This window comes from Erythrolamprus reginae, chromosome 1 (assembly GCF_031021105.1).
Source record: "Erythrolamprus reginae isolate rEryReg1 chromosome 1, rEryReg1.hap1, whole genome shotgun sequence".
In the NCBI taxonomy this organism is placed as follows: Eukaryota; Metazoa; Chordata; class Lepidosauria; order Squamata; family Dipsadidae; genus Erythrolamprus; species Erythrolamprus reginae.
The window spans coordinates 20,651,235-20,666,873 of NC_091950.1; the positions used below are offsets into that span (position 1 = coordinate 20,651,235).

General features: G+C 42.5%; 1 protein-coding gene across 1 annotated transcript in view; it reads left to right on the forward strand.

Annotated features, from left to right (window-relative positions):
• LOC139164453 (A disintegrin and metalloproteinase with thrombospondin motifs 10-like) overlaps window positions 1-14,823 on the forward strand; it is a 234,460-nt gene extending 219,637 nt beyond the window's left edge. The window contains 6 exon segments of the mRNA XM_070746611.1: window positions 666-792; window positions 5,019-5,148; window positions 7,589-7,793; window positions 9,593-9,769; window positions 10,740-10,896; window positions 13,838-14,823. Of these exon segments, the coding sequence (XP_070602712.1) occupies window positions 666-792; window positions 5,019-5,148; window positions 7,589-7,793; window positions 9,593-9,769; window positions 10,740-10,896; window positions 13,838-13,947 (906 nt within the window). The 3' untranslated portion in view covers window positions 13,948-14,823.
• The last annotated feature ends 816 nt before the right edge of the window (window positions 14,824-15,639 follow it).

The following is a 15,639-nucleotide window of genomic DNA, read 5'->3' on the forward strand; positions in this document are numbered from 1 at the left end:
GTTCCTTTGTTAAATTCATAAAGCCACCTATCTTCTGTGACTTGGGCAGCTTACAAAGTTACAAGTACAAAAAGAAACCAACCAAAATTACAACTCTGACAGTCACTAAAACATAAACAACAATATATGTTTTTAAAACTAGAAAAATACAATCTGTGAGTGAACGTCATTCGTTTTCTTGCGAGGGGACACGCACACATGCGATTTCGGTGCTTTTTGCTTCTGCGCATGTAATTTTTTGCTTCTGCGCATGCAATCACCAAAATCACCCACATGCGCATCCCTCGCAAGATTTTTCTCCCTGCGCATGCACAGAAGCAAAAACACACTGGGACATGTTCATATGCAAGACACCTGAAGCTGCATGTGCAGCGCACCGGTAGCAGCAGTAGGAGCAATCCACCCCTGAGGAACAGACATAACTCGTAGTTGCTCTCATGCGTTCAGCTGCGTGCATGTTTTCACAGCCAGAAGGCAATCTTCATTTGAACTGGATCACTAGAGCAATGTAATGGCATGGTTGTCGAGGCCTCAAATGTACAGTGGATAGAAGAAACAATTAAAAATAAAACCTCTGACCTCCCATTTCCTCCTGCAGTAAATGGTCGTATATGATCCTTTTCTTTCAACAGTTTTGTGACACTGTTGCCTGTCTATTGTTACAGGTTCTTGTGCGAGAAGAACTGCAGAGGATCCGATACAAGTTCAATGCACCCATTGTCCGCAATTCCATGGCCCAATATTTATGGCAGCATGACTCATGGACAAAGTGTTCTGCCATTTGTGCTGGAGGTAAAGAGTTTAACGATCCTGGTATAGTAAGGCAGAAAGTTAACATTGCAAAATAGATTTGTGTGTGTGTGTGTGTGTGTGTTTGTGTGTGTGAGAGAGAGAGACATATTTTTGCTGATAATGAAAAGGAAGGGAGATTAGTATAGATCTATTTCAAGCTATTTTGCTCTCATCAGCTAGCCATACCCTTACTGGGATTTGAACCTGGGCAATCTGCCTGTAAGGCAGTAGCTTTAACCGCTAGGTTCTCCTCCTGTTTCAACTTGTACCAGGGAAGAGTTATAGCCCTCTGGAACCAACTCCCCCCGGAGATTAGAATTGCCCCCACCCTCCCTGTCTTTCGTAAACTACTCAAGACTCCTTCCTTCCCCCTAGGCCATTACAAGTTATGCATAGTATGTCTCTGTGTATGTTTGGTTTTATAATAAGGGTTTTTAGTTGTTTTATCATTGGATTGTCACATGCTGTTTTTATCATTGTTGTTAGCCGCCCCGAGTCTACGGAGAGGGGCGGCATACAAATCCAATAAATTATTATTATTAATTATTAATTATTAAATGTTTTTCCCCCTGTGGAATCACCCTGGTATCCCCAAATATGGGAGGGTACATACTACTTCCTTTTTGCCACTCGGCCCCTCCAGGGGCCATTCAAGGCAGTTAATTTTTATAGACGACAAACTATATTCTATATGTGTGACATATTTTTGCTGATAATGAAAAGGAAAGGAGACTAATGTAGATCTATTTCAAGCTATTTTGCTCTCAACAGCTAGCCATACCCTTACCGGGATTTGAACCTGGGCAGTCTACCTGTAAGGCAGTAGCTTTAACCTCTAAGTCACAGACTCTTCTCCTATTTCACCTTGTAACAGGGAAAAGTTTAAAGAGGTTAACGCTACTGCCAAAATGCACAGGTACAGCATATGTAGTACCTTGCTCAACAGTAGTAGCTGTGAGAGGGACCTTGTATTTCTAGTGGACAACCATTTAAATATGAGCCAGCAGTTTGCAGCAGCTTCCAAAAAGGCCAACACAGTTCTAGGCTGCATAAACAGAGGGATAGAATCCATGTGAAGTGTTGATACCACTTTACAAGGCCTTGGTAAGGGCACACTTGGAATACTGCATTCAGTTTTGGTCGCCACGATGCCAAAAGGATGTTGAGACTCTAGAAAGAGTGCAGAGAAGAGCAACAAAGATGATTAGAGGACTGGAGGCTAAAACATATGAAGAGTGGTTGCCAAAACTCTGGTGCATTTAGTTTGAAAAATATCTTCATGTCTGTCTGTTTTGTTTTTCTTGGGATGTCATAATGTCTTTGGATTTATTTAATTCTTTGAGATCCAAGCAGCCTTTCTTCTCTCTGGTGACCTATAACCATGGAATGAACCCATTCAGTTGCATCTTCATGCACTGAATAATTCATATCTCCATTTTAGCCAGTTTCAGTTTTGTTCTCAATGCTTTCAATATGTTTATGATTGCATGTATTACCATGCTCTCTACGTGGGGCTACCTTTGAAAAGTGTTCGGAAACTTCAGATCGTGCAGAATGCAGCTGCGAGAGCAATCATGCCCATGTTACACCAACACTCTGCAGTCTGCATTGGTTGCCGATCAGTTTCCGGTCACAATTCAAAGTGTTGGTTATGACCTATAAAGCCCTTCATGGCATCGGACCAGAATATCTCCAGGACCGCCTTCTGCCGCACGAATCCCAGTGACCAGTTAGGTCCCACAGAGTTGGCCTTCTCCGGGTCCCGTCGACTAAACAATGTCGGCTGGTGGGACCCAGAGGAAGAGCCTTCTCTGTGGCGGCCCCGACCCTTTGGAACCAGCTCCCCCCGGAGATTAGGATTGTACCCACCCTCCTTGCCTTTCGTAAACTTCTTAAGACCCACCTTTGCCGTCAGGCATGGGGGAATTGAGACATCTCCCCCGGCCTATATATTTTATGCATGGTATCTTTGAGTGTATGTTTTATTTTAAATAAGGGGTTTTTAGTTTTTTAATTATTTAGTTTTTTAATTATTATATTTGTTACCGTATATTGTTCTTATTATTGCTGTGAGCCACCCTGAGTCTACGGAGAGGGACGGCATCCAAATCTAATAAATTAATAATAATAATAATAATAATAATAATAATAATAATAATAATAATAACAAGTTCTCTGTCTATATTTTCTGATGAGTTATTGGAAGACAGCTAATGCTTAAAATCACAGAATCAGATATGTCAGGGATCATCTAAGCCAAATGTTGAAAAGGACATGAAGACTAATTAAACCATGCTCTACCATGTCTAGTCTCTTTTGTTCAGCACTTTAAAGTAGTAGCTCCACTTTATTCAGATATAATAACAGAATCATTGTCTGCATTGGCTGCCGATCAATTTCCGGTCACAATTCAAAGTGTTGGTTAATGACCTTTAAAGCCCTTCATGGCACTGGACCAGAATATCTCCGAGACCGCCTACTGCCGCACGAATTCCAGCGACCAATTAGGTCCCACAGAGTGGGCCTTCTCCGGGTCCCGTCAACTAAACAATGTCGGTTGGCAGGCCCCAGGGGAAGAGCCTTCTCTGTGGCGGCACCGACTCTCTGGAACCAACTCCCCCCAGAGATTAGAACTGCCCCTACTCTCCCTGCCTTCCGTAAACTCCTTAAAACCCACCTCTGCCGTCAGGCATGGGGGAACTGAAACACCTCCCCCGGGCATGTTTAATTTATGCATGGTATGTTTGTGTGTGCGTCTGTTAGTTTATGGGGTTCTTTTAAAGCTTGTATAAATTTTAAAGTTTTCTGATTATTTATGATTTGTTCTATTCTGTTGTGAGCCGCCCCGAGTCTTCGGAGAGGGGCGGCATACAAATCTAAATAATAAATAAATAAATAATAAAATAAATCATGATAGCCTCACAAAAATATCCCCCCCTCCTGTAAAATAAATCAAGGTGGGGCAGTGTTGACTTTCTTCTAGAAATCAAGGAACTTGAATTAATATTAGTTTCCCAAACTCTTTAGAACAACCCAACTGAATACATTTGTGTCCCCTTTGTAGTACAATAATATCTGCAGACCTTTAAGAATAATTAACTTCAAGACAGAGGCAAAACAGACTTTTATATTGCATGGGATTGATGGTATAATTAGCTAAAACAATATAAATACATTAAAAAGTAAAAGAAATAACCAAATAATTCAAAACTCTATACAACTTACTCCAAAAAGAAAAATCATTATATTTCAGACAAGAGGAATAGTAAACTCCTTGGTAGATGAATATCCGACAATTGCAAAATGTAAATACTGTATAGCAAAAACATGTACAAATTCTTGATAGTATCTAATTTGGAAAGTCGCAAATTATCAGTTAACTGTATAGTTGACAACTTTGTTGTTTAAATATTTTGTCAGTCTTTGCTCTCTTGCTATTATGTTGTTTCTTTTTTCTTACAATATGTTGTTATTTTTTCTTTAGAAACATAGAAACATAGAACATAGAAGTCTGACGGCAGAAAAAGACCTCATGGTCCATCTAGTCTGCCCTTATACTATTTTCTGTATTTTATCTTAGGATGGATATATGTTTATCCCAGGCATGTTTAAATTCAGTTACTGTGGATTTATCTACCACATCTGCTGGAAGTTTGTTCCAAGGATCTACTACTCTTTCAGTAAAATAATATTTTCTCATGTTGCTTTTGATCTTTCCCCCAACTAACTTCAGATTGTGTCCCCTTGTTCTTGTGTTCACTTTCCTATTAAAAACACTTCCCTCCTGGACCTTATTTAACCCTTTAATATATTTAAATGTTTCGATCATGTCCCCCCTTTTCCTTCTGTCCTCCAGACTCTACAGATTGAGTTCATTAAGTCTTTCCTGATACGTTTTATGCTTAAGACCTTCCACCATTCTTGTAGCCCGTCTTTGGACCCGTTCAATTTTGTCAATATCTTTTTGTAGGTGAGGTCTCCAGAACTGAACACAGTATTCCACAAACAGTATTCTTTGTTGTTTTTAATGTATTTAATCAATAAAAACTATGTTTTTTTAAAAAAAAAGTAATGTTCTGGCATTGGGTGATGTGCTTTCTGGTCTTCAAATGCATATTATTTGATTAGGAGACATTCTGGATATTGACAGAAAGTGGGGGGGACCTTGCACTTTTCTAATGTTGGAGATTTTGCCTCCTCATTCAGCCTTCCCCATCATCCCACAGGCAGTCAAGTTCAACCCGTTGTATGCAGGAATCAAGCTGACAGCTCCACGGTGCTTAATCATTTCTGCAACCCTGAAACCAAGCTCCCGGAGAAACAGCGGCCATGCAACACTGAGCCATGCCCACCAGCGTGAGTTTAATTCTTTCCAGCATTTGGACCAGTAGTGGATTCCTACCAGTGCGCTCCAATAGCGTCTCGCCGTTTGGTCTGTCTTTGCTGCTCCGTGCGCGCCACCATCTTTTAAATACAGTGGTACCTCGGTTCTCGACCACAATTCATTCCAGAATTGTGGTCGAGAACTGATTTGGTCAAGTACCGAATTAATTTATCCCATAGGAAATAATAGAAATTGGTTTAATTGGTTTCCAGCCCCTATTTCCTTTATTTCCTATGGGATAAAGATCTGAGGTGTAAGCACTCCAAGCTGTAGTAAGGGTGGGGGCAGCTGCAATACCGGCATTTTCGGGGGGGGGGCTCCTTTCCTCAGTGGTTCGTCTTGTTCCCTTTAAGTAGCTACACCAACTTTCTCCTTCCCGGCGGTGGCGGCGGCGGCTTTCCTTTGAGCAGCAGCAGCGGCGGAAACGTCACATGAGAAAGGGAAGCCGCTGACGTTCCCGGCGCTGCTGCTGCTTGAAGGAAAGCCGCTGCCGCCGTTGGGAAGGAGAAAGTTGGTGTAGCTGCTTAAAGGGAACAAGACGAACCACTGAGGAAAGGAGCCCCCCCCCGAAACTGCCGGTATTGCAGCCGCCCCCACTCTTCCTACACCCTTCCGCTCCAAGATGTAGGAAGGGTGGGGGCAGCTGCAATACCGGCAGTTTCGGGGGGGGGGGGAGCTCCTTTCCTAAGTGGTTCGTCTTGTAGCTGTAGGCAGCTACACCAACTTTCTCCTTCCCGGCGACGGCGGCTTTCCTTCGAGCAGCAGCAGCGCCAGGAACGTCACATGAGAAAGGGAAGCCGCTGACGTTCCCGGCGCTGCTGCTGCTCGAAGGAAAGCCGCCGCCACCGTCAGGAAGGAGAAAGTTGGTGTAGCTGCCTACAGGTAACAAGATGAACCACTGAGGAAAGGAGCCCCCCTGAAACTGCCGGTATTGCAGTCGCCCCCACCCTTCCTACAGCTTGGAGCGCTTAGACTAGAGACTGGGAGGCTGTTAAGTGGGCGGCCAGGATGGGCGTGTCGGATTCCAACTCCCATTCCATCTCACCCCGTCCCCTCAGATCTTGTAACATTTCGGATAATAAACAAAATTTTCTGTGGCTGTTCGGTATCCGAATTTTTGTTCAGATACCGAAGCAAATTTTTGCCGAAAATTTTGTTCGGTATCCGAAATGTACGAGAACCAAAGCGTTCGAGTACCGAGGTACCACTGTATAAGTTTCCATGATTTTCGGCTCTGTGAGCACATATGCACAGAAGGAAAATCGTTCCTCTGAACATGCACAGAAGCAAAATCAAAACGGGGGATGTGTGCGTGCGAGCAAAGCATCGCAATGTGCACACAGCGCACCGGTAGGAAAAGGAAAGCTACCCGCCCCTGGTTTGGGGGCTGCATTCAAAGGGGGATGTGCAGGAGCTCTTATCAAAAGGGAGGTCGTGACCCAGCTCCCTCTGAAGTGAACTCAAAAAATTCCTTTATTAGGAGTGCCGGCAGCCCCAGCAAAAAGTTTCTCTCTCAAAACAGATTAACAAGTCCAGCTGGAAGACGAATAGTTGTCTGCACATCTATTCATCTCTGCCCCTTCCCTTTTATCCCCAGAGCTAGGGTGGGGCCTTGCTAGCAGCAGTGGCTGTTCCTTCCCTAGGATCGGCCCATGGATTTGCCCTGCTCTCCTCTCCTCTGCCTTCTGCGCAGCTGCGCATCAGGCTCCGGACTCCGTTGTCCCTCCTTTTCTTCATCAACCACCTCCAGACTTGGGGGCTGTTGATTCTCCAACTGAGGTCTGACAGATGGCCCAGTGTCCACCTCTGTGTGTCTCTCTCTGCCATCTCCATCCCCTCTTCTCCCTCGGAGCTCTCAGGTTTCCTCGATGCTGACCAATATGGGGTTCCTACTTGGTACAGGCCACACTGCACACCGGTACTAAAATTGGAGCTTCACGCGCAGCTCCGTGTCTCTGGTGTGCACACGTATGCATCCAAGCAAGATTTTACTTCTGAGTATGTGTAGGAAGCTAAATGTTGCGAGGGCACAGGCAAGCATGAGATTTTGGTGGGTGTTTTTTGCTTCTGCTCATGCGCAGAAGCAAAAAATCCCCAAAATCTCTCACATGCTTGCATCCCCTTGTAAGATTTGGCTTCCTGCACATGCCCAGAAGCAAAATCTCGGTCGGATATGCGCATGCACATGCCGGAGATGCGGAACTGCATGCACAGCGTTCCAGTAGCGGTAGGAGCAGCAACCCCCCCCTGATGTTGACCCTGACTCCCACGCTGCCTCCTCCTCCTCTGATTCGGCTGCTGGAGGGGTCAGTAGCTGGCGGTCTACAACAAGGGTAGAATGGCAACAGGGCCAATGAGTTTCAATATGTGCCACGCTCTTTTGTTTTGCTTTCTGTTTCTCCTCTCAACTAGTTGGCTGATCGGGAACTGGTCCGAATGCAGCCGCAGCTGCAATCAGGGAGTGAGGACCCGAAGCGTGACCTGTCAGCGCAAAACCTCCACCACGGATGGGAAAACCCTGGATGATTCCTCTTGCAACTTGCCACGGCCTCACGTGCTGGAGCCCTGTAATAACCACACGTGTCCTCCAGAATGGGTAACCCTTGACTGGTCTGAGGTAATGAGCGTCTCTTCAGACCTTCTCAGTCTGGCACCTTCCAATTTTATTCTGTCATTCATCCATCAGGCAGTTAATTTGTCAATAAATTAATTTATACTCCACCTTTCCACCCAACAGGCAGCTTACAGAAATAAAAAGTACAAGGGTCGCCCAGAAAGTAATGCACCACATTTTCTTTCTCCAACAATTATTTATTGAACACAATGAAACTTACACACAAGAAAGAATGATGTTTCTTCTAAACTTCCTATTTTTCTACGTCATCTCTGTCCGGTTCTATCTATCTATCTATCTATCTATCTATCTATCTATCTATCTATCTATCTATTCGATTTTTATGCCGCCCTTCTCCTTAGACTCAGGGTGGCTTACAACATGTTAGCAATAGCACTTTTTAACAGAGCCAGCCTATTGCCCCCACAATCCGGGTCCTCATTTTACCCACCTCGGAAGGATGGAAGGATGAGTCAACCTTGAGCCGGTGATGAGATTTGAACCGCTGACCTTCAGATCTACAGTCAGCTTCAGTGGCCTGCAGTACAGCACTCTACCTGCTGCACCATACCGGCTCTATGGTCTTCCTCCAGCGAGACACAAGGGCGTGTATGCCCTGTCGGTACCACTCCTTGTTCTGGTCACGAAGCCATTTCTACACTGTGCGAATCACCTCTTCGTCATCCTCAAAATGTTTTCCGCGACTAACCGTACTTCTGTCGACTGCAGATTCTCCATAAACTGTACACAAATGTTTGTGAATGTTCCCAACAGTTTATTTCTACGCAGTGAGAAATTCAATGACGACACGCTGCTTGTAACATACGTCACTTACAGACGCCATTTCGAAACACTGCGGCAGTTACGCTATCTGTCTGAAGAATCACAAAATTTGGACACGCACTCCTGACAATTCAAATAATGTATATGTAAAGTTTTACATTCGTACCATTATTACAGGCTGAGAAAAAAAATGTGGTGCATTGCTTTCTGGGCAACCCTCGTACAACATAAAAGAGAAAACTGAATGCTCTTAATACCAAGTCCAGTAACAAAAGCCTGGAATAAGGAAGCATTTTTATAAATATCCAATAGATCGCAAATGTAGGGAGTTAAATACAACTTACAACTGTTTCTTTATGACCAGTCAAAGATAGAACAGCACTGGGAAAAGTAACTTATGACCCTTTTTCATACGTGGTTACATGACCAAAATTTGATTTATTTATTTGATTTATTTTTATTAAATTAGATTTATATGCCGCCATTCTCCGAAGACTCGGGGTGGCTCACAAGATACAATATAAAACAATGCGTACAAACAAATCTTATTATTATTATTATTATTATTATTATTATTATTATTATTTATTAGATTTGTATGCCGTCCCTTTCCGTAGACTCGGTGCGGCTCACAATATAATAAAAACAGTTTATAACAAATCCAATAAATTACAATATAAAATATTAAATTAGTTTAAAACTACAAGCTAAAACCCAAATATATTAAAATAAACCAACCAATTTTGAGATCTCCTCCCCTCGCCATGTGTACTAGATGTTAGGTTCATGACTACCACTGTTTGTGTTATAAAATAATTTTGCTGGCTCCAACGAGAAACAAAAAAAAAAAAATCTGTTGGATTCCACTTTTGGCCAAACTCGCTGCAAAGTCACAACATCCACACCCAAGATGATTTAACCGATTTGTTTTTCCACCCACCCCAGAGGCTGTTAAACCACATGGGAATTGCCATCAATCACAACCGATACGTGAATGCCAACTTTTTTCTTCCTTGTAGTGTACTCCAAGTTGTGGACTTGGCTTCCGTCATCGCGTTGTCCTTTGCAAAAGTGGTGACCATCATGCCACTCTGTCTACCTCCCAGTGTCCCGAGAGCTCCAGACCTCCAAATGCCATAAGGTGCAGTCTTCGGCGCTGCCCACCCCCGCGGTGGGTCACTGGCGAATGGGGAGAGGTACACAAAGTATATTTTTCTCCTACAGTTTTAAAGCATTAGTCAATCATTGTTCAAGAAGCAACGCACTGCATGATGGGGGCACTTATTGGTTTTAATCCACGATGAAATCCTTTGAGGTCTATTTTTCTTCAGTCACTGATGAATACCGTATTTTTCAGAGTATAAGACCCACCTTTTTCCTCCCTAAAAGAGGCTGAAATTTTCTTTGCATCTGAATATAGCTTTTCTCATAAGGAAAAAGTTTGGGTTTTTTTCCCCACACCAATCACATATTATTATTATTATTATTATTTATTATTATTTATTGGATTTGTATGCCGCCCCTCTCCGCAGACTCGGGGCGGCTAACAACAGTGGTAAAACAACATGAACAATCCAATTAATAAAAACAACTAAAAAACCCTTATTATAAAAAACCAAACATACACACAAACATACCATGCATAACTTGTAATAGCCTAGGGGGAAAGGATAACTTAACTCCCCCATGCCTGGCGACAAAGGTGGGTCTTAAGTAATTTGCGAAAGACAAGGAGGGTGGGGGCCGTTCTAATCTCTGGGGGGAGTTGGTTCCAGAGGGCCGGGGCCGCCACAGAGAAGGCAATATAATGTACCATCAATCTTAAAATACAATACAATAATGATTTTTTTTAAATTGGGTATTCATAATCCATCCAGTGCTACCTCCTGTACATTTGACATCTGGATAAAAAATATTTTATTTAAATTTCTTATATGCATTTTTTTTAAAAAAGCTATTAACTAATACAGTTTCTTTTAGCTGCTTCTTTTCTTATTACATCTGATCATTTAGACCGTCATACTTCAATCTCCTCGATATATCCTTAATATCAATTTAATATATATTTCTTACCATTACTGAAAGGCTCTGTTTCAAACTCAAAATAATAGATTTTGCTCTTTTGATTTAGCCCAATTTCTGCGTCTCCCTTACTCTTCCCTGCAGTGCTCCGGGCAGTGCAGTTTTGGCCAGCAGAGGCGTTCTGTGCAGTGCATGACTTACACAGGTCAACCGTCTGGTGAATGTGTGGAAGCCCTGAAGCCCTCGGCCATGCAGCAGTGTGAAAGCAAGTGTGACTCTGGACTGATAGAAAACTCTGAAGGTACCCATAGCATGGAATGATTTGCAAGCTGAGCAAAGAACCCTTTGAAAGGGCCGAATTACTCAAACCTGTTAGTTAGTTAGTTAGTTAGTTAGTTAGTTAGTTAGTTAGTTAGTTAGTTAGTTAGTCCAATACACAATGAGGGTTTTAGTGGGTATATATCTATATACACATAGTAAAATACATGATGAAGGTTATAGAGGAGATACTCATAGTAAAATATATCTAAGAAATAATAGAAAAGAATGTATAGTAATAGAATATATCAATGAAAGAATATAAGAAGAGATATAGGAATAGAAAAAAGGTATAAGAGATATAGGAGAGCAATAGGACAAGGGACGGAAGGCACTCTAGTGCACTTGTACTCGCCCCTTACTGACCTCTTAGGAATCTGGATAGGTCAACCGTAGATAATCTAAGGGTAAAGTGTTGGGGGTTTGGGGATGACACTATGGAGTCCGGTAATGAGTTCCACGCTTCGACAACTCGGTTATTGAAGTCATATTTTTTACAGTCAAGTTTGGAGCGGTTAATATTAAGTTTAAATCTGTTGTGTGCTCTTGTGTTGTTGTGGTTGAAGCTGAAGTAGTCGCTGACGGGCAGGATGTTGCAGCCTATGATCTTGTGGGCAATACTTAGATCTTGTTTAAGGCGTCTTAGTTCTAAACTTTCTAGGCCCAGGATTGAAAGTCTAGTCTCGTAGGGTATTCTGTTTGGAATCTGGACTGCAACGTGGCTCAGAAGCCTGGAACCATAGATTGCCAAATGTAAATTTGGCCTATGGTTCTTTTGGCCAAGAGAACTGCCATGCAGTTCACAAAAGCCCAGCCATGTTGATTTTTTACAACAGAGCATTACAGTGGCTTGGGGTGGGGTGGGGGTGGAGGGCATACTAAAAGTAGACTTTAATTCAGGGATGTCCAACCTTGGCAACTTTAAGAAAGTGTGGACTTCAATTCCCAGAATTCCCCAGCCAGCATGGTTCTCGGAGCTCAAGTCTTAGAGTTGTCCAGGTTAGACATCCCTATTTTAGTTGTTGAGGTTTTTTACCCCATCATTTAAGGGCTGCAGAGATGACAGTGGGTGACACGATGATATCATTAGAAAAAAGAGAATTGGAATAATTGGCCTTGTTTTGTTCATTTTCAAAAGGAGAATTAGAATATTTGGCCTTGTTTTTCTCATTTTCTGGGGTGCAGAGTTTCAAGCAATACAAGTAGCAGCTTATAGGTAGCATCAGAAGCCTCTAGAAGCCATAAAAGGCCATTTATGGTTCATCCTTGATGTATGATTTAGAATTCTAAATGAACTTTGACCTTATGCCTTGGTCACCAAGCTATGGTTAAACTAAACTCAAATTTAGCATGTTATATGGATAAGAGATTAGTTTTGTGGAGTTCTTGATACTTTTGAAGCTTGGTTGCTCACTTGCAGACATTTCATTACCCAACTAGCTAACACCATCAGTGTGATGGATTGTGAATTTTACTACCGCTTTATATATTGTAGCTTTCCCTGCAGTTTTGTTGGGGTGTGGTTTCCTCCTTGGTGGCTCCTTGATTAGAGTACCGTCTTCGACCTTATTGTTTGCCTGGTTTTAATCCCGGCTTATCTGAACGTTGACCGCTGGAGAAGATGTGTTCTGATCTTTTCATTTCCTTCCTTTCGTTTTTAGTATTTCTTTTGAATAGCGTGTAGTGTAAGAGACTAAAACATCAGAAAAACAGTCAGGCAGAAAACAATGTTCTAAACAAGGAACCACCAAGGAGGAAACCACACCCCACCACAACTGGCAGAGCAAACAACTACAGTGGCGGTAAAAAAAAGTTTGTGGAACTATTTGAATTTTCAATATTTCAGCATAAATATTAACGAAAATGTATTCCGTTTTCTACCCATGTCCTAAAACTAGATAAAAGAACCCAGTTAAATAAATAAATTATAAACCTTATACTTGCTCATTTATAGAGGGAACCTATCTAACTACATATATAAAGAGACAACAATTCCCAGTCTCACTGACGATATTAGCTTGTTGGGCAATAAGGTGTCTGTAGAAATAGGAGTGGCATTTAGACATACAGTGATACCTCGTCTTACGTACCCCTTGTCATACGAACATTTTTAGATACGAACCCGGGGTTTAAGATTTTTTTGCCTCTTCTTCCAAACTATTTTCGCCTTACGAACCCGCCGCTGCCGCTGGGATGCCCCGCCTCCGGACTTCCGTTGCCAGGTGAAGGCTCCCCTCATTGGGAAACCCAACCTCCGGACCTTCCATTGCCAGCAAAGCGGCCGTTTTTGCGCTGCTGGGATTCCCCTGAGGCTCCCCTCCATGGGAAACCCCACCTCCAGACTTCCACGTTTTTGCAATGCTGTAGGGGAATCCTAGCAGGGGAATCCCAGCAGCACAAAAACGGGCACTTCAGCTGGCAAAAAGGGTGAGTTTTGGGCTTGCACGCATTAAACGCTTTTCCATTAATTCCTATGGGAAACATTGTTTCGTCTTATGAACTTTTCACCTTACGAACCTCGTCCTGGAACCAATTAAGTTTGTAACACAAGGTATCACTGTATATACTGCTTCACAAGTTTTACATCCCTCTCTAAGGTTTTACAGCTTATTGCCCCCAACAATTTGGGTCCTCGTTTTACCCACCTTGGAAGGATGGAAGGCCTGGTGAGATTTGAACTGCAAAATTGCAGGCAACTGGCAGGCAGCAGAAGTAGCTTGCAGTACTGCATTCTAACCACTGCGCCACTGGCTGTAAGCAAACAGCCACAGAAAGCAACAAAAACTCCACGGTTCAGCCTTAAGTTTCAGATATTCTATCACAGTGACTAATTCATTGTCCATCTCCCCACTCTCTCTTTTTCTTCCTCCCTCTCTCTCTCTCCCCCCCCCTCCCTCTTGCCTTCTCCCCCTCTTCCTCTCCAGAATGCAAAGATGTCAACAAGGTTGCCTATTGCCCTTTGGTGCTGAAAGCTAAGTTCTGCAGTCGTTCCTACTTCCGACAGATGTGTTGCAAAACCTGCCAGGGCCATTAAATGGATACGTGTCCATTTGGAACTGCAGGAGAACTGGAAAGGCCCAGGAGGAGAGGAGACAGCTGCACCCTTTCCCCATCTCCACCTGCTCTTTCCCCCAAGATCATCAGTGCCAAAGCCAGCACCATAGGCTTTGGTGCTCCCAGAAACCAAAGAAAATCTCTATCTTCCCCCATTGGTTAAGAGCCATTGTTAAACCACTGCTGAAATGTACACTGAGGCAGACAATGGCAATATCAGGCTAGGAAGTACTACACGGAGGCAGGAGGGAGACTGAATAGATGGGGAAGCATATTTAAGCGCATTACTTGAAATGCTAAACATTTGTATTTATTTTATTACACAGCTGGGTACCATGATTGCTAGCCAACTGCACTGTCACAGAGATCATCCCCCACTGCCCAACAGGGAAGGAAATTCAAGGCACCAGCACCCCACCGATATGTTTTACACCAGAGGTCTTCAAACTTGGCAACTTTAAGACTTGTGGACTTTAACTCCTAGAATTCTCCAGCCAGCATAGCTGCATGATGATTCTGGGAGTTGAAGTCCACAAGTCTTAAAGTTGCCAAGTTTGGGGAGCCCTGTTGTAGACTTTGCCCCCAAAAGCGGTGCCTGAAATTTCCTCACACAGTGCCGCCTTGCAGGTTCATAGAACAGGTAAAAGAACTGAAGAGAGAAGTGGATGGAATCACAAACCTACTATCAAATGGTAGGACAAAGTGTTCCTCTACCTTGGGAACTTTAAGATGCACGGACTTCAACTCCCAGAATTCTCCAGCCAGCATGCAATCCCAGTATTTGGGCTGGCTGGCATGCCTGGCTGGAGAATTCTGGGAGTTGAAGTCCACACGCCTTTAATTTCCCCCCAAATCCTGTAGAACAGAAATCATTGATGTGGTTTTTTTCCTTTGCACATAACACAAGAAATTCCATAAAACTCACTTTGTGGGTTTGTTCTTGTTTTGGCTTTCTAAAAGAAGGGAAAAGACAAATGAATGACCTCCAGGCTCCCTTCCAATTCTGTTATTCTGTATTCTGAATTTACTCACAGACATTGGATCATGTGTGAGAAGTTTTAGTAGTTTTCTTTCAAATATAAGAAGCTCAGTCGCAATATTTTATTATCACAAAGAGAATGGTAGCCAAAATACATATATAGGGAAAGAAAAATCCTATTTGTTTATCTGGTTTTTAATTTGTTTGCTAATGCCTTGAATCTGTGCCAATTTTTTTAAGGCTCATGTTTCAATGATTTTTGTTGTGATTTTTCCATCCCCCTTATCACTCACTTTCATTCCCAGCTTTTCAACTGAGAGTAGGAATAATTGGTGCTAAGGTTTCAATGTAACATCACTTTAGCTTATTTTTATTCTGCAATAGAACATTTATTACCGATTCAGATGTAATACTATTATCCATGGGGGGTTTTTGTTTTAATTGCAGGAATAATTTCTTTATGTGACATGGAGTGTGTATGTATGAAAGCCCTATATGTTTTCTTTTGTTTTATTAGTTGAAAAATGTTCAAGGCAAATACTGCTCAAATAGAATTCTGAATCACATGCAATTTAATTTCCATTAAAAAAAAAAATACATGTATAAATCATAATTTCAAATGCTTCCATTCATCCACTTTTCCTCCCTATTATCTATCTTCCTACTACCGTATATATGGACATAAAATAAAAT